The following is a 22,435-nucleotide window of genomic DNA, read 5'->3' as shown; positions in this document are numbered from 1 at the left end:
GAAAAATACATGTAATCAAAGCTTCAATTCTGGCAAATTACACATACTCTCAGATCCCGTGATCAAGCTGGTGACCCTGCGCTCAAGCCAGCTTAAGGATGGGCTGATTAAATTTCCCAACTATGCTCCACGAGGCCCAGAAAATGGATGTTGCCATCTTCCTGCATCTCATCAAGTGTTCAACAATATCCTCAACAATCGCGTGTGGATGGCAAGGGGCTGTCAGCACACTATGAGGAATCATCTTAGAGGAACAATTTCCCCAGGAGACAAGGGGGCAAACTACATAACTCTTCTGTCCTGGGTTTCGTCACTTAAACAAAACTCATTTTCCTCCATAATGGAGTTTTTGTGCATATCTCATTGTGTTAAATTTTTTTTTTTTTGTATTCTTCTGAAGTTGGAAATGGGGAAGCAGTCAGACAGACTCCCGTATGCACCTGACCGGGATCCACCTGGCATGCCCACCAGGGGGCGATGCTCTGCCCATCTGGGGCGTTGCTCTGTTGCAACCAGAGTCATTCTAGCGCTGGAGGCAGAGGCTATGGAGCCATCCTCAGCACCCGGGCCAACTTTTTGCTCCAATGGAGCCTTGGCTGTGGGAGGGGAAGAGGGAGACAGAGAGGAAGGAGAGGGGAAGGGGTGGAGAAGCAGATGGGCACTTCTCCTGTGTGCCCTGGCCAGGAATCGAACCCAGGACTCCTGAACGCCAGGCCAACGCTCTATCACTGAGCCAACTGGCCAGGGCCTCACTGTGTTCAATTTTAATATTTAGCTAACTTACCTAACAAAATTTGACTTATATTAATTCCAAAACTGGATGTTTAGAGGAAAAATCTGTATTATAATAAATTTATATGGGTTGGCCAAATATTACAATATCTGCATAAATTTGACAGTTTGACTTGAAGTAATATTTCATTACCTAGTTCCAAAATGTCTGAAGGGTCAAGGTGTAAACTCTTATTGCAAAATTGATTCACCATCTGTTCCAATACTGCTGCATCATTTACTTGTGAATACTTCCGAATGTAGAAGTGGCAAGGATGTATTACATGAGTTACAAAAACTAGCTCTGGAGAACCTGGATAAGAATATTTAAACCACTTTAATAAACCATAAGTTAAGAAAAAATTCACAAAAACTGAGTATGCAATAGCCTCTAAAACAGTGTTTTTCAACCACTGGTCTGAGAAAGAGTTAACCACCAGGATGTTGTATGATATGTAATACTTATATCCAACCTGACCAGGCAGTGGCACAGTGGATTGAGCGTCGACCTGGGTCGCTGAGGATGCAGATTTCAAATCTCAAGGAAGCTGGCTTGAGCGCAGGGTCACCAGCTAGATCACGGGATCAGAGACATGACCCCATGGTCACTGGCTTGAGCCCAAAAGTCGTTGGTTTGAGCCCAAAGGTGGTTGGCTTGAAGCCCAAGGTCACTGGCTTGAACAAGGGGTCACTGACTCAGCTGAACCCCCTCTCAAGGCACATACGAGAACGCGATCAGTGAACAACTAAGGTGCCACAACTATGAATTGATGCTTCTCATCTCTCTCCTTTCCTGTCTATCACTCTCTCTCTCACTAAAACAAAATATATACATATGCAAATATATACACACTTACATATATACACATATATATGTGTATGTGTGTCTATATATCATGTTGTGTGTCTATATATCATACATGATATATAGACATACATACAACCTCAGGGTGGTTAACTCTTTCATGGACTGGCACAAAATTTTTGGCAGACCAGCAGTTGGGAAAAACTGCTCTAAAAGCAGAGTGTTTTGTGGCACTGCAAACTCTCGAATACTTAGGTCCCACAAGAGGCCAAACAAAAATAGTAACTAGTCTGTTAAAAGAACTAGATCATACCTTCGACAAAGAATTCTTTAGCTGCCTGAACTGCAAATATTTTATTTTACTTACAAAACATATTAACTAAGTAGAATTGCAGTCATGTGGTAGATTCTAAAGTAAGTTGTATGCCATAATACCCTTGTATTGCAACAAAGCTTCCAAGTTAATTTATGAACATATTTGGAACTCAGAAACCCATTGCTGGATTAGGTTTCTACTACAACCCACAAAATCCTGTTTAATTTATACTATACCCAAAGAACCAATAATTAGCTCACAGTCACTCTGAATCCCAAATCTTACCAGGTCAGAGAGGTGTAGAAAAAAAATGGGCAAAGTCAACATAATGAGCAGCATTTAGGGGAAGACGTGTGTGTTGATGGACGTAGGGGTCAGAAAGAGTAAAACAGAGGAATTTCTTGTATGAAACAGTAATCAAGCTAAATGTTGCTACTGATATGAAAAGATCTCCAGAGTATAAAGCTAAGAACCTTCTTTTTTCTTTTCATTTCTTTCTTCTAGGTATTAATAGGTATGCTATGTTTTGTGTAAAATAATAAAAAACCCCAAAAGTTAGAAAAATGATATATATATTTCTGTTTGTATATGCATAAAGAAACTCTGAAAGTTTAGGGGGAAAGTTTCACAGGGTATCTTAATACAAACATTTAATTTTTATACAATGTAGATGTTTTATCTAGTAAAAATGTTAAAAAGGAAAGACCAAAAGGACTGGAATTGGATATACCCAAGTATAGATAAAAAATGAGTGAATGAATCATTTTAATTATCCAATACAGATTAGAAAAAATATTTATATTGAGGATGGGTAAAGAAATATGTGTAACTGTGAAGACAGTTGAGAGAAGTACTATAAATTTCAGAACTATTTTGCCAATAACTGTATCTTTTAACATGAAAAGGAAGAAGTTTTAGTTATCAGTAAAATTCATTTTACTCATTGCCTTACGCTACGTAAGACTTACTATACATACAGCAAACTCCACAACATCAATTTCAGAGTAGTTAAAATACCTAATTTTGATCCAAAAGGAATAGATAGTTTTTTCTGAAGAGGCTTCTTTGGATAGCTGGGTGTCTCCATAAGATCATCTGTGATGCTTGCTTCTTGAAAATAGGAAATAAAGGCAATTGTACTAATTTTTTTTAAAGCTGACAAGGGCACGTACTATTGTTTAAAAAGCTGTACTTGAATTGGAAAATACTGGAATAGCAAGACCCCTTTATCAGTAGGTAAAGTCAGGAAAGCCTGTTAACTCACTGAGACATGAGATGATAATACAGTAGAAATGAGAAAAAACGGCATGTTCTTTTTCTGTACCCAAATGTCATTCAGGAGAGTCAACCAATGAAGAATGGATGAGTGTTGCGGGAAAGAGAATGAGTTATATCTTAAAAATGGTCCTCAAAAAGACTGGTAGAGTAACTACACACAGTAGTATCTCACTCTCATGTTAGTGGAGAGGATACCAACACTGGAAACCTAAGCAAATAATTACAATACAGTTAAGTGTTACAGAAGAAATGCTATTATATTCATGATAGTTCATTTTATAACAGATTATATCAAAGATTTAAGAGAAGTTGTTCTTAAATTTAAGGATAGTCATGATACTGCTTCTACAAATGTTATTTATATTTTCATCTTTTATACAAGGTTTATTATATGAAACACTAGAAAGTCAAATACTCTACATAAGTCAAATAATATTAAATTTACATCTCAGAGTTTAACTATTGTATTAAAAATAAAAATTATCCTAAGAAAACTGAAAGTAGGACAGTGTTGTAAACTAACTGCATTTCCTTTCTGTAAAGTTGAGGGACAGAATGTACGAACTTTGTTTCTAATTAAAGACACGATGTAGTTTCCCTGCTTTTGTACTGTCACTCACTTTCCAGGTTTTCTTCAATAATTTCTTCAATGATCACATCAGGGCTAGATTCCATCTGAGGTAGAGCAGCAATGGTTTTAGGGGATGTTGTTGTAACAACTTCTTTCTGTGGCTGTATGTTTTTTGCTTCCAAATGTGCATCATAGGTTTCTGGTTGCAAAGCAGGTGACAAGGTTTCATTACTCAGGACAGACATGGCAACCATTTTATTTGCTGGTGATGGAAATGTATGACAAGAAAATTCCTTTTCAAGGTTACATTTCTTTTGAACATTTTGGCCAATTCCATTTTCTTGGGGATCACATCTGTTGAAAACACAGAGGCACATGGCTACTTTAAATCACTTTATAAAGTCTCTAAGTCCAATCTCAAGCCATTTGCTTGCCACAGACAGTTAATACTTGTGACCCATACAAAGGGGTCAAGCTGCACAAGTGCCCAGGGTACTTTTTAAACAGCTTTGTTATATAATTTACACACAAAAAAAAATTCACTAGTTTTTATTAAATTCACAGAATTGTGCAACCATCACCACAATCTACTAGAACATTTCTATTACTCCCGCCTCCCAAAACTGGCCCATTCTCAGCCAAAGGGTTGTAAAAGGGCAACAAGAGGTGTAATCAATGCAAAGCTGAAGAAAAAGCTTGACAGTCACACCACAGTGATAAGGTCCTAAAAGAGCAGCAGACACAGGTTTTCAAAAGAAGTCATTCTGACTCGGCTTAGGTCAGTGGTCGACAAACTCATTAGTCAACAGAGCCAAATATCAGCTGTACAATGACTGAAATTTCTTTTGAGAGTCAAATTTTTTAAACTTAAACTACATAGGTAGGTATATTCCTTATCGAGGTAGTGCCCACACGTGGTATTTTGTAGAAGAGCCACACTCAAAGGGCCAAAGAGCTGCATGTGGCTCACGAGCCGCGGTTTGCCAATCAGGGGCTTAGGTGTTTCACTTTAAATTATGCTAAGATTATTTCTTCTTTTAATTCACTGGCTGAAAAACAAAGTAGACGAAGCCCTGGCTGGTTGGTTTAGTGAATAGAGCATTGGCGCAGCATATGGATGTCTTGGGTTCAATTCCTGGTCAAGGCATACAAGAAAAGTGACCATTTGCTTCTCTCTAAAAGAATGCACTGATTGACAGGATGATGATTATCCATGGATGCACAAAAGTCACAGAGGAAAAAATAGAGCAGGAATCCATACTGGAGAAAGTTGACTTGAGCCAATGTCCTCTGGGAAGGTCTTCTCTATGGTAGCCAAGAATGCAATAGGCTATCTAGACCTAATGCTATTAAACCAATTAATTAATCTCATTCCCTTTATTCCAAACAAGAATAAACAAAGCAACTTCTAATAATCTGACTTCTTGTATTTGTCTGGATTTTAGAAAAGAAGGCCAACACTAGGTATTCTGGTCTCTGCCCATTAAGTTGATAAACTGGCATTCTGACTCTATGTCAGCTTCTCTGAGTTCTTCTGGCTTAGTTCATCTGTTTCTGAGCTTGCAAGACCATGGGTTAGACTCTATTTAGTTCCCCATGGTAATGAATGTTATCCTTCTTGGGGGGGCGATTTCCCTAGAGACACCACCTATGAATGAATAAATTTATTTCCTTGTGGGGTTTATAAACCATCTATATTCTGACTATTCCTAAACCCAGAATCAAGTCTAAGAACTCGCCTTCAGATTCTGCACAAATAGCCAAATGCCATCTGGACATTTCTCCCCAATATCTGGTAGACAACAGTAACTCAACAGACCTACTCTCTTCCCCTCCCAACTTTTATTCCTTATTCCCAATCTTGGTGAGTAACACCACATCCATTAATTTAGTCACCAAAGCCAAACCTGTAAATCACTGAGGGTGCTTCCCTCTTCCTCACTGCTTACACTCAATTATCAAGTTTTATCCATTTTCTACTTAGCATTTGTCATATCTATTACACCCCAGTGTTATTTGTTTCCTCATCATTTGCTGATATTGATAAAATAGCCCAACTGATCCTTTAGCTTTCAACCTCATCCTCTTCCAAATAATCCTCTAAATGACAACAGAGTTAACTTTTAAATTTTAATTACTTTTACTTTCATGCTGAAAATCTTTCAGTGGTTTGTCTACCACTGTGCTGCCCAACAGAACTTTTGTGATCATAAAAATGTGCTGTGCTGTCCAATATGGGAGACATGAACCACATGTGGCTACTAAGACTTGAAATGCGAGGAGCTGAATTTCTCAATTCACTTAGTTTTAATTCACCTGTGCTTAAATTTAAATGGCCACATGTGGTAAGCTCAAACAACTCTGTATAGCATATAAAGTTTTTAGAATTTATCTTTTATGTACTCTCTGCAAATGCAGTTTCCTGAATGTAGTATGTTATCTCACTGCACTCACGTCTTTCTGCTAAGATGCCTGCCTCCCTTTTGTCCTCCTTTCCAATTGCTACTCATTTTTCATGGATGAGGGAAAAGAAAATCTCCTTTTCCCAGGTCCCTTGTTATCCCCAGAAGAACTGACAATCCCCTTCTTTTGCATCTCCACTAAACTCTGCATTTATTACCATTATAGCAATTATGCACTTTATTTCTTACATGTGTCATCCTCTACTTCTTGTAACTTCTCTGACATATATCTCAACAGCCAGGGTGTTAATGCCCAGCACAAAATCAGTGTTCAATGCTGGCTGAACGAATGAATGTCAAGAAATAACAATGACACTTTATCATTGAATACTGATCCCTTCTAGGTCTTTCTATTCTATTTTACATAGAATATAACTGATAAAAACTATTCTGTTATTTTTCATCTTTTGAATCATACACACTGTATGACGTATCAAATTTCTTATCTCTTAGGCCCTGTCATTAATAGTATATTGTCATTCTTATAAATACATACTTTGTTGAGTCTTCAAAGTCCATTTTTATATTTTTCAACATAGAGATGATCTCACTGCAATGCATATTCAGCCTACAATAAACATCAGTATATAAGTAAATGTTCTAATACACATTTATTAATGTCTCTGAATAAAAATCAGTGCTGACATTAAAAACTCGAAAAGACAATACTCCAAGGTTGTGGATTCAATTTCTGCTGAGGGCATATACTAGAATCAACCAATGAATGCATGAGTAAGTGGAACAACATATCAATATTCCTTTCTCTCTCCCTCTCTCTCTAAAATAAACAAACACTAAAACTCTAAAAGACAGAACACTGAAATAACTTTCTACTTTTTTAAAAAATGTTTTATTTTGAAATTAAATTTAATGAGATGACACTGATCAACAAGAGTACACAGGGTTTTGGTGACCATCTCTATAGCCTTTAAGCTGCTGACTGTTCTACATGCTCACCACCTGAGTCAAATCATTTTCTGTGACTGTATATTTGTCCCTCTTTTTTCCCCTCTCCTTGCACTTTCCCCTAGCTAACCATTTCACTTTTATTTATGTCCATGAATCTCAGTTTTATATCCCACCCATGCGAGACATATATTTGTCCCTCTTCATTACCCTACTCTCAGACCCCCTCCCCTGGTAACTACTTCACACTTTTATCTATGTCCATGTGTCTCAGTTTTACATCCCACCTATGTGTGGAATCATACAGTTTTTAGCTTTTTCCTGATTTACTTATTTCACTCAGTATAATGTTCTCAAGGTCCATCATGTTGTTGTAAATGGCAATATGTCATCATTTTTTATGGCTGAATAATATTCCATTGTATATATGATATATGTACCATTTCTTCTTTATCTAATCCCCTGTTGAGGGACACTTTAGTTGTTTCCATGCCTTGGCCACAGTGAATAACGCTGCGATGAACATGGGAGTGCATGTGTCTTTACATATCAATGTTTTCAAGTTTTGGGCATAGATACCCAGTAGAAGGATTGCTGGGTCATATGGCAATTCTATTCTTAAGTTTTTAAGAAACTACTATACTTTTTTCCATAATGGTTATACCAGTTTACATTCCTACTGGCACTGAATTCAGGGTCCTTTTTCTACACAGCCTCTCCAACACCTGTTACTACCTGTCTTGTTGATAATGGCCAGTCTGACAGGTGTGAGGTGGTATCATTTTGATTTGCATTTCTCAAATAGCTAGTGAAGTTGAGCATCTTTTCATATATATATATATATGTATATATATATATGATGGCCATTTGTATGTCTTTTTTGGGAGAAGTGTCTGTTCAGATCCTCTCCCCATTTATTTTTTTGTATTTTTCTGAAGCTGGAAACGGGGAGGCAGCCAGATAGACTCCTGCATGCACCTGACTGGGATCCACCCAGCACGCCCACCAGGGGGCAATGCTCTGCCCATCTGGGGCGTCGCTCTGTTGCAACCAGAGCCATTCTAGTGCCTGAGGCAGAGGCCATAGAGCCATCCTCAGTACCCGGGCCAACCCTGCTCCAATGGAGCCCTGGCTGTGAGAGGGGAAGAGAGAGACAGAGATGAAGGAGAGGAGGAGGGGCAGAGAAGCAGATGGGCACCTCTCCTGTGTGCCCTGGCCAGGAATCGAACCTGGGACTCCTGCACACCAGGCCGACTCTCTACCACTGAGCCACCACATAGTCAGGCTGCGGGTTTCTTTACTTCCTTTTTTTGCAGTTGAATTCTAATTTCAAAATCTTATGGTCAAAGAATATGCTTCGTATATTCTTAAATTTGTTGAGGTTGGTTTTGTGGCCCAACATAGGATTTTCCCTGAGAATGTTCCATGCACACTGGAAAAGAAGGTATAATCTGATGTTCTGGGATAAAATGTTCTATAAATGTCTATTATGTCTGTTTTGTTTAATGTGTCATTTAAGGCTATTTCCATATTGATTTTGTTTTCATTATCTATCTAATGCCATCAACAGTGTGTTAAGATCTACCCACTCAGTGGATAGGTCCCCTTTGAGTATGACTACATTTCTATCTCTTTCTATTTTTAGATCTGTTAGTAGATGCTGTATATATTTTGGTGCTCCCTGATTTGGTGCATATATATTAAGAAGTATTGTATCTTCCTGATATAGTGTCCCTTTTATCATTATGAAATATCCATCTTTGCCTCAGTACCTTTGCTGCCTTGAAGTTCAAATTGCCAGATATAAATATGGCTACACCTGCTTTTCCCAGAATTGTTTTCAAACTTTTTCTTTGAGTCTACTTTTGTCCCTGAGGCTTAGATGTATCTCCTGAAGGCAGTTCATGGTTGGGTTTTGCTTTTTGATACAACCTGCTTCTCTGTCTTTTTTATTGATGAGTTTGGTCTATTTATATTTAGGGTAATTATTGAAATATGTGGATTTCCTGTAGCCATTGTATGTTTTGTTTTCTGGTAGCTCTGTGTCTCCTTTTGTTCTTTTCTTTTGTGTTTGTAGAGTTTCTGCTGAGAAGTCTGATGATAACCTAATAGCCCTTTCTTTATAAGTTCTTATTTTCCCTAGAAGCCTTGAGGATTCTTTCTTTGTCAATGATTTTTGACATTTTTATTACAATGTACCTTGGAGAAGGCTTGTTTTGATTGAGGTAACTAGGTGTTCTATTTGCTTCTTAGGTTCAAGAACCTAACTCTTTCCATAGGGTTTGGAAACTCACATCAATTATTTGTTTCAATGGTCTCTATCCCCTTTTCCCTCTCTTCTTCTTCTTAACTATCCATTATTCCTATAATGTTCTAATGGAGTTAGACAATTCTTGTAGAGCTCGCTCAGATTTTTAAATTCTTGAGTCTCTCTCTTCTTCCCTCTATATCATCTCTAGTTGTGACATTTTTTAAAATTATTTATTTATTTTTTTTTTACAGAGACTGAGAGTGAGTCAGAGAGAGGGACAGACAGGGACAGACAGACAGGAACGGAGAGAGATGAGAAGCATCAATCATTAGTTCCTCACTGCGTGTTGCAACACCCTAGTTGCCTATTGATTGCTTTCTCATATGTGCCCTGACTGCGGGCCTTCAGCAGACCGAGCAACTCTTTGCTGGAGCCAGCGACCTTGGGTCTAAGCTGGTGGGCTTTTTGCTCAAACCAGATGAGTCCACGCTCAAGCTGGTGACCTCGGGGTCTCAAACCTGGGTCCCCTGCATCCCAGTCCAACACTCTATCCATTGCGCCACCGCCTGGTCAGGCTAGTTGTGACATCTTTGATGTCACTGATTCTCTCCTCTATTTGGCTTGTTGTATTAGCTAAACTTGGTAGGTCATTTTTCAATTCATATATTGAGTTCTTCATCTTTGTCTTTAAAGTTTCTATCTCCTTGGTTAGGTATTTATTTTCTGAGTTCATTAAGTAGCCTATTGGTGTGTTCCTGCATCTCCTTAAGGATTTTCAGAACTTTTACTTTGAATTCTCTGTCATTTAACTCCAAGATTTCCATGTGACTGAGATTGCTTTCTGGAGATTTTTTATTTTCTTTCTGAACTATGTCTCTTTCTTGGGTAGTCCTAGTATTCTTTTTTTTCTGCCTTGAGGGCATTTGAGAGTGATATTGTTTAAAAATCAAGCAAAGCCTGACCAAGTGGTGGCACAGTAAATAGAGCATAGGACTGGGATGCAGAAGACCAAGGATCGAAACCCCAAGGTCGCCAGCACGAATGCTAGCTCATCTGGTTTGAGCAAAGCTCACCAGCTCGGACCCAAGGTTGCTGGCTTGACCAATGGTTCACTTGGTCTGCTGTAGCCCCCTGGTCAAGGCACATATGAGAAAGCAATCAATGAACAACTAAGGTGCTGCAACAAAGAATTGATGCTTCTCATCTCTCTCCCTTCCTGTCTGTCTGTCCCTATCTGTTCTTCTCTCTCTGTCTCTGTCACAAAAAGGAAAAATCAAGCAAAGAACAACAAAAACATGTAAAAATAAAAATGAATTTAGCCTGACCGCACAGGGCGCAGTGGATAGAGCGTCGAACTGGGATGAAGAGGACCCAGGTTCGAGACCCTGAGGTCGCCAGCTTGAGCGCAGGCTCATCTGGTTTGAGCAAAAGCTCACTAGCTTGGACCCAAGGTCGCTGGCTCCAGCAAGAAGTTACTTGGTCTGCTGCAGCCCCATGGTCAAGACACATGAGAAAGCAATCAATGAACAACTAAGGTGTCACAACGAAAAACTAATGATTGATGCTTCTCATCTCTCTCCGTTCCTATCTGTCCCTAACTATCCCTCTCTCTGACTCTGTCACTGTAAATAAAATAAATTTAGAAATTTAAAAAATGACTGCACAAAACAAAAACCAAAAAAGCAATAATCAAATACAAATGATAAAACAACCACAAAAAGAACTAAAGAAAAACAAAAAAGTAGAAGAAAGTATTTCTGAGAGGGTTTTTATCTTTTTCTAGTAGGTGGCTCTGCAAAATACCAGGCTGAACTCTGCTGAGAAGCTGCTGTCGCAAAGGTGAAGGCGAGGCTGCAGTGATTATAGGTGGGTCTTATGAGGGCTTTATGGCTGCAGCAATGGCAATCTCAGGCTTCCAGGTTCCTCCCTGCATATGAAAAGAGCAGGGAACCAGACACAGAGAACCTCTGTTTTTCAGCTGTGTGGTATGTCTCTGTCGATTTCCTTACCAGTGAGGGGAGGGAGGCCATATCTGGGAGGCTGAGGGGCCACACTTTGTATTTTTGCGTCTCTGTCCGAGTGTGGGCTGTGGGTCAATTGTGGGAACATGGTTGGTGTCCCACACTCTGCTGCTTTAGTTCAGTGTCACATCACATACCCCTCAATCTCTTCGCTCCTCCCAGTGGAAGAAAATGCAGTCACTCTGGGCCTCTCCCTTCTCCAGAGCCCTTGCAGACAGAAACCCAGTCACTACGCATTTCTCCCCCTCTCCAGAGGCCTGGATGACTAAAGCCAGACTAGTCTGGGCCTCTCCCCTCTCTGGAGCCAACCATCAGGGCATCTTACCTTCCACCCCCATTTTTAACCCTTCCCACCTTTAGTCGATTGGGTGTGTGGATCTTTCAGGCAAGACTGCAAGCCCAGCTGGGATTCCTTTGCTGAGTTATAGCTGTTCAATTTTTTGAAATTTCAAGGGGAGAGAGCAAGGGTACCTCTCATACCACCATTACTCTGACGTTATCTAACAACTTTCTTACTTACCATAAATTAATTTTAATTTAGTTACTAACTTGGGAAACATCTATGATTCAAATTTTAAATTTATAATTGCTTGCTATTTTAATAAATGTCAATTCTAATACATTTTTATACTTGTTATGTTTTCCAAAATTATGCCATATTTACCTTGGTGAGTTCCTTAGCTTTAGAGTGCTAACTTGTGACAGTTCACTCTCAAATGATAACTTCAAAGTCTGGATAACCTAGAATCAAGAGAAGTATCACTCATATGTGAATATTCTTTTACTATTGTTGAAGCACAGTAAGATTTTAGAAGAAAAACTTACCCTTTAGGTATTTCACTAATTAACATATTCAAGGTTTGATTTTAGGCACTTGAAGGAAGAAATACAAACAAGTGTTTATGAGTTTTTACCCTAAAAAGAATTTAAAGCCTTTTGGAGCTATGTATTAATAGATAATGACAACAAAAGACACTGGTTAATAAATGAGATATAGCTACATGACCACAGTAAATTCTGACCAGATTCATTCTGCATCTGCATTGTTGTCCTCAAATGTTTCAATCTCTTTTTCTTTTGCCCTACTCCCTAATGAGGCTAACTAAAGACCAAATATTATCTTTTTTTTTTTTTTTTTTTTTTTTTCCATTTTTCTGAAGCTGGAAACAGGGAGAGACAGTCAGACAGACTCCCGCATGCGCCCGACCGGGATCCACCCGGCACGCCCACCAGGGGCGAAGCTCTGCCCACCAGGGGGCGATGCTCTGCCCATCCTGGGCGTCGCCATGTTGCGACCAGAGCCACTCTAGCGCCTGAGGCAGAGGCCACAGAGCCATCCCCAGCGCCCGGGCCATCTTTGCTCCAATGGAGCCTTGGCTGCGGGAGGGGAAGAGAGAGACAGAGAGGAAAGCGCGGCGGAGGGGTGGAGAAGCAAATGGGCGCTTCTCCTGTGTGCCCTGGCCGGGAATCGAACCCGGGTCCTCCGCACGCTAGGCCGACGCTCTACCGCTGAGCCAACCGGCCAGGGCAAATATTATCTTTTTTTAACGTCCTAATGTATCACATGTAATACTCAGAAAATAACTATTATTATTTTTAGAACTACCACTGGAAAGAGACCTGGCCAAGTAAGACAGTGGCAAACTATTCTCCTTTTATTTAAAGTTAGAGACCTTGGAGACAGATAAATGAATGGTTTCTGGTTTATACCTCAGCTCAGTCCAAACATCTAATTGGGAAATGAGGCCCTGAGGATTCAAAGATAGAGTACAATCTATTCCCCAAGGAAGCAAGATAGAAATTAGCAGAAAGTATTGATGGTTAACTCTATTCCTGTCAAATGATCTCATAAGAAACATGTTTCTACATTTTTGCCCAGCTTTGTCCCATGGCATATGATTAGATGATAGGACATAGCTGAAACACCTTGTTTCTTCACCTGCACATTTGGGGGGCAAGAGGTGAAGGAAAAAAAAACTAAGTTGAATCTTGAAATAAATTTTTAAGTCAAGGGTTGACAGTCATAATGTATGCAAAAAGAAAATAAAGTCCCATTTAGTTTGCTACCCTTATTTGTCCTGATTATTTATGCAAATGTTCTAGAAACAACGTTCAACTCAATGTCATCCTGCTTGCTCTCATATCATGTGCTATCACCTCACCATTTATCTAAGTGATAAGTAAAAATAAAAGACTAAACAAATTTATCCATGTTTGTCTCAGAACTCAAATAACTAATAATTCTAAATTGATTCCAATCTAAATTGATTACCTGAAATATATATTCTTATTAATCCTTAAGTATTGTATTTGAAAACATGTAAAATAAGCTACCTCAGAAATAATTCACATCAAGTCACAGCAATCTTGAAGAAAGAATGAAATCGAAAGTATTACGCTACCTGGTATTTCAAACTATACTACAAGGCTCTAGTAATCAAAACAGCGATGTATTTGCATAAAAATACACGCAGAACTATGGAACAGAATAGAGTACCCAGAAATAAACCCACACGAATACAGTAAATTAGTATTTGACAAAGGAGGCAAGAACATATAATGGGGTAAAGACAGTCTATTCAACAAATGGTGTATGAAAAATTGGACAGATATATGAAAAAAAAAAAAAAAACTAGACCACCTTCTCACAGCATATATAAGAATAACCTCAAAATGGATTAAAGAGTTAAATATAAGACTTGAAATCATAAAACTCCTAGAAGAAAGCACAGGCAGTAAAACATCTCTTAGTTATAGTAAAACTTCTCTTAGCCCTGGCCGGTTGGCTCAGCGGTAGAGCGTCGGCCTAGCGTGCGGAGGACCCGGGTTCGATTCCCGGCCAGGGCACACAGGAGAAGCGCCCATTTGCTTCTCCACCCCTCCGCCTCGCTTTCCTCTCTGTCTCTCTCTTCCCCTCCCGCAGCCAAGGCTTCATTGGAGCAAAGATGGCCCGGGCGCTGGGGATGGCTCTGTGGCCTCTGCCTCAGGCACTAGAGTGGCTCTGGTCGCAACATGGCGACGCCCAGGATGGGCAGAGCATCGCCCCCTGGTGGGCAGAGCGTCGCCCCTGGTGGGCGTGCCGGGTGGATCCCGGTCGGGCGCATGCGGGAGTCTGTCTGACTGTCTCTCCCTGTTTCCAGCTTCAGAAAAATGAAAAAAAAAAAAAAAAAAAAAAAAAAAAAAAAAAAACTCTTAGCAGTATTTTTCTGGTACATCTCTGCAAACAAGGGAAACACTAAAATAAAATGGGACTACATCAAACTAGTAAGTTTTTGCATAGCAAAGAATACCAACAACAAAACAAAAAGACAACCTCATTAATGGCTCCCACGCTCACTAACGAATGTCACATTGACAAAGGGTTAACATCCAAAATTTATGAAGAACTCATACAACCCAACATTAAAAAAAATCTAAAAAATCCAATTAAAAAATGGGCAGAAAATCTGAATAGACATTTCTTCAAAAAGGACATAGAGATGGCCAATACACATATGAAAAGGTGCTCAATGTCACTAATCATCAGAGAAATGCAAATTAAAACCACTATGAAATATTACCTCAAACCTGTCAGAATGGCTATCATTAATAAATCAACAAACAATGTGTTGATGTGAAGAAAAGGGAACCCACATGCAATGTTGGTGGGAATGCAGACTGGTGCAGTCACTGTGGAAAACAGTATGGAGGGTCCTCAAAAATTAAAAATGGAACTGTCTTATGACCCAGCAATTCCACTTTTGGGTATGTATCTGAAGAAACTCAAAACAGCAATTTAAAAGAATATTTGCACTGCTATGTTCATTACAGCTTTATTTACCATAGCCAAGCTATGAAAGCAACCTAAGTGTCTATCAATAGGCAAGTGAATAAATAGATGTGGTACTTATATATAATAAAATATTACTTGGCCATAAAAAAGAATAAAATCTTACCATTTGCAACAGCATAAATGCACCTAGATGGTGTTATGCTAAGTGAAATAAGTGAGACAAAGAAAGACAAATATCATATGATTGCACTTATATGTGTAACCTAAATAACAAAATAAATGAACAAACAAAATAGAAACAGACTCATAGATACAGAGAACAGACTGACGGTTCCAGCTGGGAGAGGGGGGTTGGGAGCTGGGTGAAAAAGGTGAAGGAATTAAGAAGTAAAAATCGGTAGTTACAAAACAATCATAGGGATGTAAAGGGCAACATTGGTAATATAGTTAATAATACTGTAAAAACTATGTACGGTGCCAGGTGGGTATTTGAAATGTCAGGGGACCACTCTGTAAAATATATGAATGCCTAAGTACTATGCTGCACATGTGAGCTAATACAAAATAATATTGAATGTAAACTGTAACTGGAAGATCAAAATTTAAAAAAAGGAGAAAATAATAATTTACATCACAAACTATTAAAATTACCTGATTAAGGTCACAATAAGTCCTGAGTGAAGGTGTTACCTTCAACTCTCTTGCTATCTTCATTGCTGCATCCAAATCATTTTTTTTCTCTTCAATGCAGTTTTTAGCCATTATTACATTTGATAAATAATCACTTGTATTTCTCACTATTTCTTCATTCAAGATCTTTTTCCTTCATATAAGATACCAAAGTTATTTGAAGAATTTTATAACATTTATATAAAAGTAAATTATAGTAACTGAACAGTATCAAAGGGTAATTTCATTAGTTTACAAACTTAGCATGGTTAAATGAATCATTCAATTGAACTGAAAGCTATGTATGCATAACTAGAGAAAAAGTAGTCTATAACTTATAGAAATGTCGCAAATCAGCTGTCACAGAATAACAAGGTTAAGACAGACTCTAGATTATTCCCCTTAAAATAGATATCCTCACTATCTTGTAGTCACTAGTGCATTTTCTTTCTTTTTTTTTGTATTTTTCTGAAGCTGGAAACGGGGAGAGACAGTCAGATAGACTCCCACATGCGCCCGACCGGGATCCACCCGGCACGCCCACCAGGGGGCGATGCTCTGCCCCTTCGGAGCGTCGCTCTGCTGCGACCAGAGCCACTCTAGCGCCTGGGGCAGAGGCCAAGGAGCCATCCCCAGTGCCCGGGCCATCTTTGCTCCAATGGAACCTTGGCTGCGGGAGGGGAAGAGACAGAGGGGGGTGGGGGTGGAGAAGCAAATGGGCGCTTCTCCTATGTGCCCTGGCCGGGAATCGAACCTGGGTCCCCCACACGCCAGGCCGATGCTCTACTGCTGAGCCAACCGGCCAGGGCCACTAGTGCCATTTCAAAGACACATCTATACTCTCTCTCATCTCTCAATGGGATCTACCTACACATTTAAAAATTTCCATCAATAGGCACATATTACATTTTAAAAAAGACTTCACCAAACCTGAACTTAGGCATCAATTAACTATAATCTTCAAAGTACTCACTTAGGAAGGCTAATAATATATTTATTTATTACTTGCACATCATTACTAAAAATATTTTCTGGGCTTATGGTGGAATTACTTTATTATGGCAATTAAAATTTCCTTAAAAAACCCCACCAAACAAACAAACAAACAAAAATATGACCCTTGTTGGGGGATCAGTGGATAGAGCATCAGCCTGATGTATAGGCATCCCGGGTTTGATCCTGGTCCGGGCATACAGGAGAAGTGACCATTTGCTCCTCCCCCACTCCCTCTTCCCTTTTTCTCCCTCTTCCCTTTCCACAGCAAGCGGCTTGACCCAGGTGCTGAGGATAGCTCTGTTGAAGTGTATCAGCCTCAGGCGCTAAAAAGAGCTCAGTACTCAAGCACTGGCCCTAGATGGAGTTGCTGGGTGAATCCTGGTGGGGCACATGTGGGAGTCTGCCTCACTATCTCCCCGTCTATCACCTAAAAAAAAACAAAATAAACAACCCCCCCCAAAAAAAACAAAGAAAAAAAGAATATGAGCTTATTCACTGATAGTGTACTGAGCCTATGTTCTAGGTATTTTAATGATATTAAAGAATAAAAGAACTAAGAGTCAAAAGAACAAGTACCATTATTAATATATTTCTTTGTACATGTCACAACTTTAGGATCCTGTTTCTTCAAATGTAAAGTCTCAATTAGATTACTGAAGATCATACATATCAAAGAGTTTCCAAAAATTGATAGATATATAACTGTATATTTGTTTAGAAATGAGCATTTGAAAGTACTAGAGCATTATTTGCTGTTGCAAATTAACACACATACAAAAATGATGAAACTATATACAAGAAAATGTTTGCATGAAAATACATGTAAGCTGAATTTTACAACACAGATTTAGATTTTGTAAATAGTTTTCTTTACTGCTTTAAGAAAGAAACTTGTGCCTGACCAGGCAGTGACGCAGTGGATAGAGTCAGAATGGGATGCAGAGGACGCAGGTTCGAGACCTCAAGGTCGCCAGCTTGAGCACGAGCTCATCTGCTTTGAGCAAAAGCCCAACAGCTTGAACCCAAGGTCGCTGGCTCCAGCAAGGGGTTACTCGGTCTGCTGAAGGCCCACAGTCAAGGCATATGTGGGAAAGCAATCTATGAACAACTAAGGTGTTGCAACGCACAATGAAAAACTAATGATTGATGCTTCTCATCTCTCTCCATTCCTGTCTGTCTGTCCCTGTCTATCCCTCTCTCTGACTCACTCTGTCTCTGTAAAATAAATAAATAAATAAATAAATAAATAGAAAGAAACTTATTTATTTTAACAGTTAGCTTTGGAACCAGAAGACAAATAGCCCAAATAATTTTAAAAGTGCACAAATTTTCTTCATCTTGAATTTAAATTGTAATAATCAGCCTATGGAGACTACCTCCTACCTTCTAAACCTTTTTAAAAATTATGCATTACTTCAATCTTACACATAAAAAAATGAAATGACAAGTTAATGTAAAGACTTCAGTTTCATTGAGTCTATATTTTTACTACCTGGAATCAAGAGAAGTGAAAAGCTGATCAAACTGTTTCTGCAGATCCTCTAAAAGACTGACTGTCTCCTCTTCTGTTTTGTTGTGTATGTATTCAAGCATCTGGGAGAAACATAATACAAAGACCTCATTTGGTATTTTTATTTTGTAGAAATTTTACTGTTCAACATAATTTTGAAAATAAGAGGTGCTTTCAAGACTTTACAAAAGAACAGAATGAGATGATAAAAATGGAGTAAGTCACACAGTTCCACTTCAAATCCAGATACTTGCCACATCTCTGTTAGCATTGTATTAACTGGCCTAAAGGCCTAGAAAATTCACTAAATATGTTTTTAAAACATATTTCTTGTTCTTTTTTGTCATTATATGAAACTAGTCATGTTAAACAGCTGAATTTCTCTCTGGAACCATTCATTAAACTAAAAAGGTAGCATTTTAATCCAAGTAGTTTTAAAATATTAACTATTCCACATACTGCATTTCATTTTTTTATTTTTTGTATTTTTCTGAAGCTGGAAACGGGGATAGACAGACAGACTCCCGCATGCGCCCGACCGGGATCCACCCGGCACGCCCACCAGGGGCCATGCTCTGCCCACCAGGGGGTGATGCTCTGCCCCTCCAGGGGGTCGCTCTGCCGCGACCAGAGCCACTCTAGCGCCTGGGACAGAGGCCAAGGAGCCATCCCCAGCACCCGGGCCATCTTTGCTCCAATGGAGCCTTGGCTGCAGGAGGGGAAGAGAGAGACAGAGAGGAAGGAGGGGGGGGGGGGGTAGAGAAGCAAATGGGCGCTTCTCCTGTGTGCCCTGGCCAGGAATCGAACCCGGGTCCCCCGCACACCAGGCCGACGCTCTACCACTGAGCCAACTGGCCAAGGCCCACATACTGCATTTTAAAACAAAGAATTGTTCCTTGAGATCTGTGACCCTTATTTTCCTTCCAATTTCTCCCTTTTGGAATGAGAATATCTATCCTATGCCTTTTCAATTAATGTATTTTAGAAGCAAATATTTTATTAGCTACTTTCACAGATTCACCATTAAGAGGAATCTGGCCCCTGAGTGTCAACCCATACCTGATTAGAAAATATTCAGATGAGATTTTGGACTCAGAGCTGACACTGAAATAGGTCAAGACTAAGTTGGGATGGGATAAATATATTTTGCATGTAAGAAGGAAATGAATTGGTGGGTGCAGGCAGAGTAGAGGGAAGACTGTTATGAGTTGAATTGTACCCCCTCCCAAATTTGTAAGTTGAAGCCTTAATTCCCATATTAGTTACAACCTATTGACTTGGTTGTAAATTTGTTGTTGCTTGTTCTTTGTCAACAAATGAGTGAGCTTCTCTTTTGAGGGAATAGGGTAAGGGAGAAAAGAAATTAAGACCCTTTGTGTAGAAGTCTATAGCCAAGTAATGACCAGTGTTAGAAAGTTGATCTGCAATGCTCTGAAACAAGAAGTCATGGTTCCTTGATAGAGCTTCCACATCAGTGGGCTGCTAGCACTATGCTACAAAACCAATGCTAGCAGGCCCTGGGAGTTTCCCATTCTTCTGTATGTTTCTCTGTTATCAGATTATCATGCTTAATAATTCAGTACTAAGTTCTAACTAGACTGATAGTATATTCAAATATATACATTTAAAAAGACCATGCCCAAATTCATGATAGAATTTAATTATTCAAAATGCTTACTTTTACAGTAGTACTTAATTGTTCAAAATTACTGCCTGCTATCTTTAGTGCTTCATCAATTTCTTCTGCCATTTCAGTCTCCTGAGATGGGGAAGGGGAACCATATACAAATATAAAATAAAAAAATAGATGCTTAGATACATTATATTAGTCCCAAAATCATCAAGCTACGATTTTGGTTACAAAAGCAAGACAGACTCACTAGAGAAATCTGAAAACAAGCAAGAAAATTAACACTCAATCCTAAAAATTACCTAAAAATTAAAAATAATTAACATTGTATAGTTTTAGTTATAGCATTATAGATTTTATTTTTTGAAAACTTTCTGAAAAAATAAGATTATGTCCCGTAACCATTTGGAAACTTAAAACCATGTCAAAAAATTTATCATGGTAATATATGTACACATGTAAAAATAAACAGTTTGAGGAAAAAATGGTAATTTGGCTATGTTAAAATTTAAATTCAAGTAAAAGATAGCAAAGATTAACTGCTTTCTTTCTTCCCCAGCACACTAAAGATCTCCTTAACAAAAAGACTTAGCACTTTATTCAACAGCATTTTGGACTTTCTTCTTTTTCTAATCGTAAATTTAAAAAACATTATTTAAAGTTATCAGGTGTAGTAAAAGGTAAAACTCAACCTTCCAACAATCATCTTTATCATCATCAACAATATATGCCCTCAGGCTTTTTGAATGCCAATAAAATAACTGGAAAAAACACACTTAGAATTTAGAAACGTCTACTTAATACAAGTTTCACAGAGTATAAACTCAGTAAGTTCAAAGGGGAGGAGCTACACACAGGTAAACGTCAAAAACACTAACAGAGTTGTCTAAAGTGGAATGGGCTGCCTTGGAAAGGAAAAAAAATGTTCAAGCATAGTTTTTTTTTTTTTTTTTTTTTTTTTTTTTTCCATTTTTCTGAAGCTGGAAACAGGGAGAGACAGTCAGACAGACTCCCGCATGCGCCCGACCGGGATCCACCTGGCACGCCCACCAGGGGCGACGCTCTGCCCACCAGGGGGCGATGCTCTGCCCATCCTGGGCGTCGCCATGTTGCGACCAGAGCCACTCTAGCGCCTGAGGCAGAGGCCACAGAGCCATCCCCAGCGCCCGGGCCATCTTTGCTCCAATGGAGCCTTGGCTGCGGGAGGGGAAGAGAGAGACAGAGAGGAAAGCGGGGCGGAGGGGTGGAGAAGCAAATGGGCGCTTCTCCTGTGTGCCCTGGCCGGGAATCGAACCAATGTTCAAGCATAGTTAAGAGTAAAACAAGAGGTTCAAGTAAGACATATAGGTTTGCCTCTTACCTTTAAGCTTCCAAAATAATTTATAATTATAGGAACCCTGAGAGGAAAGGAAAGTTAAGCTACCAGAAACAAAGTAGAAACATCTGGCTTCATCTTACTTCATAAATAACATTTTTTCATACCGCCATTACAGCTGATGAATTTAAAACAGTCCTGTGTGTGGATGGTGAATATAGCTGATTAGCAGTCTTTTTAAAGTCTTGAGAACAATTCTTTATCCTGAAAAATGTCAAAGTACGATATTTTATTATGGCACCTTAGTTGTTCATTGATTGCTTTCTCATATGTGCTTTGGCGGGGGGACTACAGCAGACTGCGTAATCCCTTGCTCAAACCAGTGACTCTGGGCTCAAGCTGGTGAGCTTTGCTCAAACCAGATGAGCCCACGCTCAAGCTGGCCACCTCGGAGCCTCAAACCTGGGTCTTCCACGTCCCAGTCTGACACTCAATCCACTGTGCCACCGCTGGTCAGGCAAGTACGATATTTTAAATACCAACATTAATATAACAGTTTTAACCTCCTATTCTGATTTTTACCCTCTATCAAAAATAATTCATGTGATGACACATACATTGGGTTCTCAATCATCTAATAATAAGCAAAGAGAGAAAAGCACATAAAACTTAATTTTAATAGAGAATCCAACCTCTTAAAATCAGCTCTAAACATAATAGCTCACAGTATAAATTGTGCTTTAATTTCCTAACCACCCCTCCTCCCTGATATTTAGTAGAGATGTTGATAATCATTAAACTGCCTTAAGCTTAATTAAAGTGAATGTCTAAACACATAAATGCCAGATATTAAAAAAATGTACTTCTATAGGCTGGAAAAATTTACTACAGAAGTTAATTTTCAAGAAAAAAGTTCTATTTATTATTTATTTTTATCTTTATATCCCTATATTGGTAGCACACAGTAAGCACTTAGTGTTTGCTAAATAATCAAAAGCCTGTAATTTACAGTAGAAAGTATGATGTTTAAATGTTACTTTGAAAAGTGAACATTCTAAAACTGAGACTCAAGGACACAGGTAAAAGTGAAGTGGTTACCTGGGATAAATATACGGTGACATAAAATGATTTGACTTTGGGTGATGGGTATACAACACAATCA

General features: G+C 39.0%; 1 protein-coding gene across 1 annotated transcript in view; it reads right to left on the bottom strand.

The window, feature by feature from the left end:
* RNF17 (ring finger protein 17) overlaps positions 1 to 22,435 on the bottom strand; it is a 158,645-nt gene that overhangs the window by 82,201 nt on the left and 54,009 nt on the right. The window contains exons 4-12 of the mRNA XM_066254842.1: positions 21,441 to 21,537; positions 20,007 to 20,087; positions 18,311 to 18,411; positions 15,805 to 15,976; positions 12,046 to 12,122; positions 6,700 to 6,771; positions 3,791 to 4,095; positions 2,910 to 3,002; positions 926 to 1,084 (exon numbers count right to left, since the gene is read on the bottom strand). Of these exons, the coding sequence (XP_066110939.1) occupies positions 926 to 1,084; positions 2,910 to 3,002; positions 3,791 to 4,095; positions 6,700 to 6,771; positions 12,046 to 12,122; positions 15,805 to 15,976; positions 18,311 to 18,411; positions 20,007 to 20,087; positions 21,441 to 21,537 (1,157 nt within the window). The remainder of the gene's footprint in view (positions 1 to 925; positions 1,085 to 2,909; positions 3,003 to 3,790; positions 4,096 to 6,699; positions 6,772 to 12,045; positions 12,123 to 15,804; positions 15,977 to 18,310; positions 18,412 to 20,006; positions 20,088 to 21,440; positions 21,538 to 22,435) is intronic.

Source organism: Saccopteryx bilineata, chromosome 2 (genome assembly GCF_036850765.1).
Source record: "Saccopteryx bilineata isolate mSacBil1 chromosome 2, mSacBil1_pri_phased_curated, whole genome shotgun sequence".
Taxonomy (NCBI): Eukaryota; Metazoa; Chordata; class Mammalia; order Chiroptera; family Emballonuridae; genus Saccopteryx; species Saccopteryx bilineata.
Note: the sequence above shows the minus strand (reverse complement) of the source record. Positions and strands in the feature narration are given on the sequence as shown.